General features: G+C 40.6%; 1 protein-coding gene across 3 annotated transcripts in view; it reads right to left on the reverse strand.

Annotated features, from left to right (window-relative positions):
* Positions 1–11,186, reverse strand: part of SPOCK3 (SPARC (osteonectin), cwcv and kazal like domains proteoglycan 3) — a gene marked incomplete at its 5' end in the record, with an annotated part of 190,426 nt that extends 179,240 nt beyond the window's left edge. For all 3 annotated transcript variants that reach the window (XM_080344172.1, XM_080344171.1, XM_080344170.1), the window contains one exon: positions 11,010–11,186. In XM_080344172.1, coding sequence (XP_080200298.1) covers positions 11,010–11,186 — 177 coding nt within the window. The remainder of the gene's footprint in view (positions 1–11,009) is intronic.
* Between the last annotated feature and the right edge of the window lie 1,359 nt (positions 11,187–12,545).

The following is a 12,545-nucleotide window of genomic DNA, read 5'->3' on the forward strand; positions in this document are numbered from 1 at the left end:
TCTGATAAAATCAAGCAAGAGTAGGATCTGTGTGTTTGGGAATGAAGCATGTGCAAATTACTAACCTTTATCTGCATTAGAATAAAGATTAAAAAGCAGAAATATCTGTGGAAAAACAATATTATACAGATATTATTAATAAGATGAACTTTTTGTTATTCTTGATATTTGACAGTAACTTGTAACATTTTAAGAAAAACTTTTCCTAACATTCATGTTGTCAAGTAGTCCAACCACACTCAAACTGGGCTGGGAAGTCACAGTCCAACTCTTAGTAAAAAATTCTAAATATTCCCTTAGTTTTGAACTAAAGGAGTATGTAAGATATTATCACATTTTACAGCCACACAAACATTATTAGATTATAAATTCAGTTTTGCTTCACAGAATAATTTCACAAATTTTACTAAAATATTTCTGATACTTTCTATTACCTTTCTTGGAGAAACTGAAGTTCAATACAAATATTTTCTTGAAAACATGTAGATGTTTGTAGTCATATTCCTCATGTGATACTTAAAGGCATGTAAAAAAATAAGGTATTTCTTCTAGCTGATGAACTGAAATTATTGTAGACATCTCTCTTGCATATTTGAGATAAGAAATGAGCTGTAATCAATGGGATATCGAAATTTGATGGTAAGATAAGATCTGCAGGAACAATGAGATTGGACCTATTAAATACTTTTAATATTCTTTGAGGTATTTTGCTCCCCAGCATAAGAAATGGACAGAGTGAAATCTCTTTAAATTGTTATTGATCTGAGATATCAGTTAGCCTGTGTGAGTGCATACATACGCACGTGGTGTGCATTAAAATTTATTATAACAAAATGCAAGAGCTCAACTTTTCAGCGTGCTGAACCTCAAATACTCCCTAACATTAGTATTTTAAAATCTTCTAGGGAAAACATAACTCATGTGTCCAACTTACAGAAGCTATGCTATAATCAAAATCTAGAAAACTCGCAGGAAAAAAAAAGTGAGAGTTTCATATGCTTTAAGAAACTATAATTTCTATGTAGGAAAGGAAGAGGAATAGTAAACATTCAGCATACCTAAAAAGTAATCAAAGACAGAAACAAGTGGTAGCTTTTGTCCAAACCAGGCATAGAGGACCCTTAAGATTAAGGCTGTGTAGAATCCAGTTTATAAATACACATTCAGTCCTAGTGAAGAACATTGAAATGTTTTGAGGTTCAATACATCTATAGTAGTTTAACTATGTGGTTTTGTACTGTGGATTAAGTCTACTTCTGTATATCCCTCCTCCTCCCTCTTCAGAGTACACACACACAGACCTCAAAGCGAAATCTCATGATTCATCACATTATTTTTAACTTCTTTAAGGTGTTACAATAACTCCAATGAAGTTTTGGCCATACAACCCCACATTCTTTGAGAGGATAATTTCTTTTGAGAAGCCCATGAGTATCACAGCACAGGTAGAACCCTTTGCCTGTTTTCCTAACATACTCGAGTCTTTTTCTTACTAGTGTGAGGAAATGCTGTCCATTCATGCCCCAAGCACCAGAGTTCACCAAAACAGGACCTTGTAACTACCTGCCAAGAATTCCTGACTAGAGTTAGACACATTCAACATTAAGAATAAGTACATGTATGAAAAATTAAACAGCTTAGCAGTTCAGGAGGGAAATGCTACATGTATAAAGATTTAGCAAAATAGATATATACATAGTGTGCAATATTTATTACATGAACTGGATTAAAGCACAACATCTGCAGTACACTGCACTATCTGATAGCCCTTTACTGGCTTTGGAATGTATGAACCTACCAAGCTCTTCATGTTCATGCTCTTCATTCCTACCTAATCCTCTGTTTCTTTAAACATACCCTAGGTTAAGACAACTGATACATATCTTGGTGAATACCTTAATAGAAATTCAGAAGCCATTTCTCCCTCTTCCTCAGAATTTGAAGTGGCTCATATTCCAACATTATTTGTGATTTTTTGTGTTAAAGTAACCAGCCACAATTACTGAAAATACAAGAAAATGCCATGAAGGTGGCAGAACAGAATTCCTTTAAAATGGCAAAATAGTATAAGAAAGATTAATCAGCCACCAGTTCTAGTCATTGTCATATTTCGGCCAAAGATCAGATTAGTATGAACTTAAAGAGTAATATTCTTCTGCAAAACAGCATAAATTTGCTGCCTAGATCATCTGGGAATATCACAGCTAATTAATTCCCACACATTGCAGGCCTAAAGATATCAAAATCTTAATCTGTGCCAGCAGCACGCAGTACAGCCTCCTGAAACAGTTTTGCCCACCTAGAATTTTTGGGTTTAATACAATCTGTCAGGATAAAAGTTAATGAGCCACTATATACAGGCAAGCATATTATCAAATCAAATGGTCTGATTTGGCCCTAAACTTTATGAAAACAAAGAGTTTCCAGAGTTTCACATGGGCTTCCTAAACATGATCGAACTTATTATTCCGCAAAAGGCTGAAAAAGCACATTATACAATGGATTCCTGGCATTACTGCTTTGTGTGTCAGCCAATTGATTCTGCTCACAAGAATCATTGCTTGGGTTTTCTGCTGGTGATGTTTCAGTCACCAATACAACCACCAGCAAATCCTTAAAAATATCTACATCATTAAATATATATCCCATAGTCTTCATATTAATGACTTCCCTCTATTTTAATAGATATCTGTTAAAATACAGGCCATTTTCCATACTTGGAAGCATATACTGAGCAGTACGTTCTGCACTTCTTATTGCTACACAGATTTAATATCTGGAATGAAAATCATCATCAATGCATGCCCAAAAATGTCAAAGGAGTTTGTTTTCAGCTCTGTGCTGGCCCCAGTATAAGTGCACTACACAAAATTATCTGATCATTTGCAGACTTTTTCAGAGATGCTGAAAAAGCTAGGAACTGGCAGTCTTCTTTGAGTCAATGATTACAAAACACTTAAGAAAATAAAAAAGCTAGTTCATAAGAATCTTCTGCAGAAAAATGTCAATCACTGGATAGCCTTTAATAACAACATATTAAGATAATGCTCTCTGGAAGTGGGAAAATATCAAAATGTTTGGAGGATTTACATTTTTTTAAATCCATTGTCTTATGTTCTCTTAAAGCAGTCACTTGTGAAGATAACAACAGAGCAGTGAAATCGCATCCTTGTTGTAATGTGAAAGCTTTGTCATGAGTTAAAATTTCATACCATTTTCCCTTGTGTCCTGTCTGAGATTGCAACCTTACGCTGTACCACCTTTCTTAGGTAAATCATTGATTCCTACAGTAATTTTAACTACTGTAATCTATCAGTGTGAAACAAGGTGAGATGGGAAAGCAAAAGTGAGAAATCATTAAAAAAAAAAATTCTAACAAGTAACTAACAATCACTCACATTGGGTAAGAATGCCCAGTGCAGCTTTGAGCACTGATACTACTAGCCACAAAGTTATCTCAGAAAATAAACTTCAAGAAATACTTCACTCTTCAATGTCTTTATAAATGACTTAGACTCAGGACTTGAGGGAATACTTCTAAGCTCATCGATAACACAAAATTGGGAGGAGTTGTTGACACACTTAAGGGCAGAGAGGCCCTGGAGAGAGATCTGGACAAATTGTAGGACTGGGCAATCACCAACCACATGAAGTTCAACAAGAGCAAGTGCTGGATTTTGCACCTGGACACAACAACCCTGGCTGTACATACAGATTGGGGGACAACATGCTGGAGAGCTGCTCCACTGGGGGTTCTGGTCAACAGCAAGTTGAACATAAGCCAGTAGTGTCCCTGGCAGCCAAGAGGGGCAACTGTGTCTTGGGGTGCATCAAGTAAAGCATTGCCAGCCAGGCAAGGGAGGTGATTGTCCCACTCTGCTCTGCTCTAGGTCTCACCTAGAGCACTGTGTGCAGTTCTGGGTGCCATAGCATAAAGAGCATATAAAGCTACTGAAGAGTGTCCAGAAGAGGGCTTCAAAGTTGGTGAAGGGTTTGGAGAGGAAGCTGTATGAGGAGCAGCTAAAGTCACTTGGTTTGTTCAGCCTGGAGAAGAGGAAACTGAGAAGAGACCTCATGGCAGTCTACAGCTTCCTCACAAGGGGAGGACGAAGAGTAGGTATCAAACTCTTGTCTTTAGTGACCAATGATAGAACCTGAGGGAATGGCAGGAAGATGTGCCAGGGGATGTTTAGGTTGGACATCAGGAAAAGATTCTTTACCCAGAGGGTGGTGGAGCACTGGAACAGGCTCCCCAGGGAGGTGTCAGGGCCCCAGGTCTGACAGTGTTCAAGAAGACACTGGACAACATCCTCAGACACATGGTATGAACTGTGGGGTTGTCATATGCAGGGACAGGAATTGGACTTGGTGATCCTTGTGGGTCTCTTCCAACTCAGGATATTATATGACGCTATGATTCTAAGAATTACAAAAATTACAGGAACTTTTAATACAATATAGTATGTTAGCATTTACTATCATTGCCTCTATAATATTTGTTTATAAGATAAACAAGACAGGTTTTTTTAGCATTAAGCCTAGTCAAAGTGAGACTTAACACCAGATGCAGAAAAAGAAGCTCTTCATCTGTGGTAACTAATCATTCAAATATGTCTGATTAAAACAAATACAGAATAGTAAAAACACCACTGCAAATTCAATGTCACAACTTTTAAAAAGGTCTACATCAGAGAAATATCCACAAAACAAAACTGACATTATTTTACTGACAACTACCTCTCATGTTATAATAGAAAAATTATAGAAATCCTTTGCTAGAGTACACATTTTCTCATCCTTGAAAACTTTGGAATTGCTCTAAAGCTAGGTACCAAAAAATAACCAACTGTTCAAAGATTTTGTTATTTCATTCGCACATCTTGAGAAAGTGAGGTAGGTGGAGAAACAGGATGACACGGACACAACACACTACTATTTAAACTTAAATGCCTATTTGAAGGAAAAAGCTACAGTTGAAAACAGGCCAAGACTTACAAACATATTAAGCCAACTAAGCTATTATTTCACCTTTCTGCAGCTAGTTACTTTAAATGCTTCAATGATTATTAAGTAACAGAGATGGAGGAGACATAAAAAAAAATAATTGATGCTGTTAATCTAAAACCATAGATATTCTAATTCTGCTCATATTCCCTTGTTTTCTACATTCAGCTTCACCTTATAATGTACCTTTTGCTCCAGACATCTTTCCTTTCTGATTGTAAAATCAAGACAGCCTATACTGTTTCTGTCACTGTTACCATCTATTAGTGCATTACAAAGCTATTTATACTACACTATAATAAGCACAGATGGCTAGAGTCAATCCCAATAAGATTTAATGGTAAGACAAGAGAAGACTGGGTATCCATATCCACTAAACAACCTACAGCAAATGAAATAAAGATTATTCTTCAGAGAAAGGAGATAAAGATAAGATGAAACAATGTTATCAGCTTTACTTCAGATTATGAGGGCAATTTAAGGAAAAGCACATTACAGTTTACTTAACTGCTAAACATTAGCTATATAAAGAGCTTCCAGGTTAATGCCTTTTGCAAGAGAGAATTAAGAGTTCAATGTTAACAATAGTTTGAGATTAGTAGACCCTGACTTTGCAGACAAAAAAAATGCTTGTCACTAGAAATAAGCAGCAACAACAGACCGGAGGAAAATTATAAAAATACATACAAAAGTCAGAAGCCCTCTTCTACAATACAGAAGAAATAAAAATTTAAGACTTCAGTACTCCTTCCCATTTTAACTTGCCATGTCTAGTTTAGAAGCACTAAACAATTAAACAGCTTACTTTTAATGCAAACTCCTAACATTTTGCTGTATTTCGGAGTTTAAAAAAAACAGTGCTCAATTCTTACTTCATTAGTTTCATTTGGAAAAAAGTAATTATTGGTGTAGGTACAAAATACTCATTCTTTCTGTCAGATCTCTTAGGTTTCAAACTTTTTTCTCCTCTAATAAAACTAGGATCATATAAAATAAGTAACGAAAAAACAGGAAGATTGATTCTACTTTAGAGTAGCCAATAACCAGTATCAAGTAACAAACTGGTATGTGGAAAACAGATACAATGCCCAAATCCAAAAAGCATTGTAACTTTAACTTACATTAACAAGTTCTTGCTTTAACTTCGGCCTATGACAACATAATGAAGTTCATGTTACCTGTTCTGCAATTCCATTTTTAACATATGTATGTAGTAAAAGAGCTACCTTACCCACTAATATTTACCCTGAACAATAAAAAGTACAGGACAAATAAGCCTACTGGACCTATTTTCACAGCTAATGAGTTAACATTAGTAAGCAAAGACAGGTGAGTGCTGCACTATCCAACACTGACTTCCTCTAAATTATATTCACAATCCTTCATAAACATGGAGGGTTTCTAGCACAATGCACAAAACTTGTTGAACAGAAGACCTTCTCTTCAAATAAGGTTATCAGAACTCTACTCTGGAAACAAAACAACCTTCTTAAATATTTATATCGTGATCCACAACAAAGTGCAAAGAACTTTTGATGAATCCTTTCTAGTCTTCAGTTCTCTTAGTTGTACAGAGATGCCGTTGTACAGATATACAGTTTGGCAGAGATGTCTTGCTTACAATAGTAAAGAAACACCAGGTATGTAGTCAGTGGGAAGCTTAGTTGGGGTATGGAGGGCTTGTTTTTGAGAAGCCTTTAACCTTCAAACAGACAAAAGAGTAATGAATTGATACAGAGACACAGTATTTGATTCAACTCCTTTCCAAACACAGAGTGTTTAGATTTCACTACTGTTAAAAAAAAAGAAAAAAAATCTTTCAGTATCTTCAAAAGACTTATTTGAGAGGCAAACACGAGCTGCCCAAACCTGACAAATGTTTTAGAACCACAATATATTGGGTGGTCAGTGCGAGAACACCCTGCAGTGAAGCACAATAAAAGGTAGTATTACCAGTGCAAACTTCCCCCTCACAGCTGATAGGTTTTAAGGTCTGCCACGTGAATTTTAGTTTACCTTCTTTAGCTTTGATAACTGTATTAATATGGTAGGATGACAGTAACACTGTGGTATGACGCAATTGATCACACTGATCAACTGATCATATTATTTCAGAACAATATTATGCCATAGTTGAGTTGTGTAGAGTTTATTTCTATACTAGAAGTATTTTCACTACAAAGTTTCTAATGCATCATAAATTCACAAATAGACAAATTGTTTGAATTATCATCTCTTCAAAAAAGTAAAAATCACTAACACTGTCCTTAAGCAGCAAGTAAAATTTACCACACAGAGTACATTAATTATAAAGTCCTTCTAATGAACACAAACAGCATTGGTTGCAAATATCAATTTCTCTAAAGAATGTTGCTTCATGGATTTTTACAGGAATAATTATTAAAGTTTCTAAAAGGCTTTCAGATAGTGATTACAACAGACAATTACAGTTGTGTGAAACTTTGTTCAACTGGCTGTACAGACCACATAAAAAGACAAAGTGATTATAAATTACTAAGCCACTACATTTTGTTCAAGGATTAAAAATAATAATATCACTATTTAGAATCAAGTCACAAAGAAAATAAAGAATGATTCCTATATTTTGTTTTCCTCCACAGATTTCCAGCATTATGAGTAATGAAGTTTTGATACATAAGATTTAGGATGTACTGAGTAGCAGAGTATAAATGTAATGCCATCACCCAATTACATTTTTTAAAATGAATAATCTTCATTTTAGACAAACTGGTTTTATCAATGTCTAGTACAACCATCATAGACAAGACCATTAGCACAAAGCACTATAAATATAACAAACTATGAATGAAGATTTTCCTAACACCGCATCTACCAAAGAACCTCAATTCCTAAGCATGAAATAAACAAGGGACACATATATGTGGGCTAGGACACCCCAGCATCGTGACACCACTGGCTGCTGAAACAGCCTAAACAGGCAGCTTGAAAAACCTTAAGAAACACACCAACCCTGAGATCTAAGTGACAGACAAAAGAGCTGTAGCTACTCAGCAACTGGACTGCAGCAGCACTAAGAATGGGTTAAGACCCCTTCCTCTCCAGGTACTACAGATAAAATGTAAACATATCCTTGCATATAACACAAAATGTTTGACTCACACATGTAAGTTGGGGGAGTTGATACTTGACATATGAAGAATACACTTCCCCTCACCCCATCTTTAAGACCTCATTCTCAATTTTGCCTAAGAAGATAGCCTCTAGCATGCACCTAGCTTCCCCCTGATCCACATTAAGACACAGTTCTTGCCTAGATCTATTTCATTATTTTCAACAGATCTGTCAGAGTGATCAAGATCTTTCAAGAAAATTGATGAGTCAGTTACAGTTTTGCCTGTGCAAAGTTCTGAAGAGATCTTGGTTATTATTAACATAATATTAGCTTTTATTGATAAAGCTGACATTTTAGAGGACATCAAGAGAGTTAGGTTTAGGGTTTTGGTTTTTTTAAATAAAGGATCACATCCTCGTTTATTCAGAAAGGGAACTCTTACAAAACCTAATATGTTTGTTCTCACTGTGATCTAAAACTCTAAGAAACTGAGCCAATGAGCCAGAAGTCAGGGTCATTATCTTCCATATTAATCAGTCCTGTCAGTTAAGTCTTAAGTTAAGCCTTTAAATACTTCTTTTCACACTAGAATACCATCTCACCCTTACATCTGTAGGATATTTAAAGCCCTCAAATAATATGCCACACTCTGACTAGAGAATTAAACTACAAACACAGGCCTGACATACCTTCATTTTAACACTGCAAGACAGTTACCCCTACATATGATTAAAATGCATTTGTGCTGATCCTTAACAGGAGGCAACATTTGCATGACTAATTAAATTGCTAATCACAATTTCAAAACCAACAAATTACTGCCATACGAGTAAATTTACAAATTATATAAAACTACAGGATGTTAGTAAAACTTCTCCACTATGTTATATTGGAGGATGACAATTGATCAGTGTTTCTTAAAAGAAAGATATTTTTCTTCTGTGGGTAGATTAACTTTTTTTTTTTTTAATTATATCATATGAATTACTGGAAACCATCCATGCTTTAAAAGAAAAGCCTTGTTAAGTATTAGGAACATCCATAAGTATTCCAGACTGAGTACCAATCAATAGGATACAAACATTCTGCACAAGAAATAAAAGCATACTCCTCACTGAAGTACCCGACTCATGAAACGTAAACCGTGTAAAAACAAATAAGCCAGCATATTTGTAAATTTCCTCAGAAGAATCAGCATGCAGAACTTCCTCAAAGCAGTCACTCTTAAAACCCTTGGGGACACCTACTTGTCACAGAATAAATTATCTGGCTAATATCCAATATTACAGTATATGTCAGTGGGCACCCAAGAGACAGGCATTAGAGAGCACTTAGCTTCTTCCGCCTTGCAGAGAAGTCCTTACATAAATGACTTTGCCCAATTATAAAACAAAACTGATGTACTGATTTTGGACTTTCCTAGCAGCAGCCTTTAATCCTAAAACATATACATAGCACTGCATATATATTTTTTTTTCCAAAATCACAGGTGCCAAAGTACAGTACACTGAAGTTGTTTTTTTTCTTTTCATATGAACATAATTTTTTAAGATATTCAAGGCAAACAAAAATTTATGAACGCTAATTTGAGTGTTCTTAAGCACTAAAATTATGCTGTTTAATAGAAACCATTGGGGAAATAACTTCTCCCACAACTCTAACAGTAGCTCTCCTTCCATATTTACTTAACATAAACAGCCAAGTTTGCATCCCACATGCAACATCATATATATAAAGCTAGAAAACGCATGCATCACAAGTACACTTACAGCTCTCAGAAAAATAAAAGAGACTTCTCAGAGACATTTACTTTAGTCCACTACAGCAAACTACTGTCACTAGCAAGCTGTGGCATGAGAAACCTGTTGACTCTGAAGTTGCAAACCCAATCAATGCTTTACACCAAATCAAAGCAATCCAGCAAGCAATACCAGTAAAGCTAAACAGAAAATGATTTTGCATGGTTGGAATTCAGATTTTTAAAAGCAACATTGAAAAATGCAAGACATCGGTAAATCAAGGAAAATATTTGTCACTGAAATAAATATGAAGGACTTTTGAATTGATTGGGTTTTACTCAACTAGCAAGAAACAGAGAAGAAACTAAGCGCAAAAGTGAAGCACTCTGGAGGGCGAAAGCCAGGTTTCGTAAGTGATGAGAATCGGGTCACACTGGTTCTGGTGTTCACGTACTTCACGTAAGGCACTCCAGGCGCACCATTTATACAACTTATCACCTTATTTACCGGACTTCTCTGCCACGATCCGCACTCCAACACCTCCCACAAAGCTCCCCCCTCCCGGCACTTCTGACACCGCAAGGTGAGACCGGGCGGTCCCGCCCGGCGCACGCTTCCAGGTGCCGGGGGAGCCCTTTCCCCAGCCCGCACCCGCAGAGCGGCCACGGGGCGAACCCCCTGCCCACTTCCTGCCCCCCTCGCCCCGGCTTCGGCGGGGAGCGGGGCCCAACGGCAGCAGCGCTCGCCCCCACCGCAGCCGTTCCCGCAGCCTCCGCCGCGGGCGGGAAACAGGGAGGAGGAGGAAGGGGAAACGCAACTCCCCCTCCGCCGCCACCTTTTAAAGGCTGCAGACCCGCAGGGCGGGAACCAGATCCCGCGGCCCGACCCGCTGGGCCCCGGAGGTGCGGGCAGGGCGACCGGCGCGTCCCGAGGGCACACCGGCTTGTCCTCGCCGCTCAGCGGCGGCAGCGCATCGGGAGCAGCCCGGTGGGACCAACCTCCTCCTGCCGAGGTGCCGCCGGGAAATAAAATAAAAATTAAAATTCGGGGAGAAGTTGAGACTGCACCCCGGCCCCAGCTGCCCAAAGGATGCCCGCAGCGAACGGAGCCCGCCGCGGGGCCGACGGGGGAGCGGGCCGGGCGCGGCTGCCGGCTGGAAGGGTTGAACTTACGTCTCGGAATTTGTTCCACTGCCCGACCTCCTTGTCGTACTGGGAGATGGTCGTGAGCCATTGTTTATCGTCCAGAAAATTGCCGCTGTCCGGTCTGCCCCCGGCCGCCGCCGCCGCCAGCGCCGGGCTGCACCAGGCTGCTGCACACACGCACACGAAGGCTGCTGCCTTGAGCATCTGGGCGAGAGGAGACACGGGGTGGGGGGGGGGAGGTTACCCACACCAGAGACGAACCCCAAACCGGGGGCAGCCGGCGGGGGACCGAGACAGCCGCCCGCAGCGGGCCCCCCTCGCCCACCCGAGAGGGGCAAGGAGCGCGGGAGGGGCAGCGGGAAAGGGAGCCCACCGCGGAGCGCTCGGCAGAAAAGGGAGAAGCCGCGGAGAGGCTGCCCAGCCCGTCACCTTGCTGCAAGCCCCGCAACCGCGCTCGCCGCCGCGGCCGGAAAGCCGGCCCGCTCCTCCCGCACGCGCCGCCGTCTGCAGCCCTCCGCCCCGCCCGCCCCGCGCCCCGCTCCGCCCCGCTCCGCCCACGTGGCGGTCCGCGCGCCGCCGCCAGGGACGCCGCGGCGGGGCCAACGGTCTGCGGGAGGGGCGCACCGCGCGGCGGCCCGGGGAGCGCTCCCTGCCCCTGCCCCTGCCCCTGCCCCTGCCCCGCCGCCGGGAGCACCCGCCAGAGCCGCCGGTCGCACGGGCCGCCGCCGTCGCGGCCCTGATGGCGCCGCAGGAGCCGCGCTCTGCCGCCGGCACCTCCAGGTGGGGGTGGAAGCCGCTGGAAGTTTTCTACAGCTGCGTTGGCACCTCGTAGCGCACGTTAGATCCGCGAAAGTCCTTAGGCGGGTACAACCTTTAAAAGCTCCCAGTAATTTCAAGATAAACTTTTCTGTACCTTCGGGGAAAGGAGGCACAGGAGCTCTCAAATCGCCACTGAATGCCGAGCGGGGCACTTGCTGGCACTGTAATCCCACCCTTCTGTAAGAACCGTGCGCTCTTCCCCCTCTTTCTGGCGTTTGTTTTTTAAAGTACGGGTACATGCGGACTCAAAGCTTTCAGTGACGGCCGGTTTCTTTCCCGAATTATTTTAATTTAGAAATTAGAAAGGTGCATAAATTGCTCAATCACCTTTCTGGCATAGCTGACTCCATATTTAATTTTGAATTCCATCTACCATCCTGTTGACCTAATTAATCTAACTTTGCAATGTTAACTTTATTCCCTGGACTTGAGTAACACGCTAATTTTTAGGTTTGTATTAGCTGTATGTTGTGAGGTTTTGGGAGTGGGACAGGGATTGCAGGGCTGGCCTCTGGGGAGAGGTACGGGTCTGCTACATGTTAGGGACAGCTGTTTCCTGTCATAGCTTCACATCGACAAAGCTGGTGGTGCCTCTTGAAAAGCATAGCTAGGAGAATGTTATGTGGAGAGAGGAGGTGGGAACAAAAAGTAAGAAAAAGGAGGGAACACCGAAGTCAGAGAGAGAGGAAGAGGAACTGGAGATGCTCCATGCCAGAGCAAATAGGTATAAGCACAAGAACTGTG

Source organism: Nesoenas mayeri, assembly GCF_963082525.1.
Source record: "Nesoenas mayeri genome assembly, chromosome: 4".
Classification (NCBI taxonomy): domain Eukaryota; kingdom Metazoa; phylum Chordata; class Aves; order Columbiformes; family Columbidae; genus Nesoenas; species Nesoenas mayeri.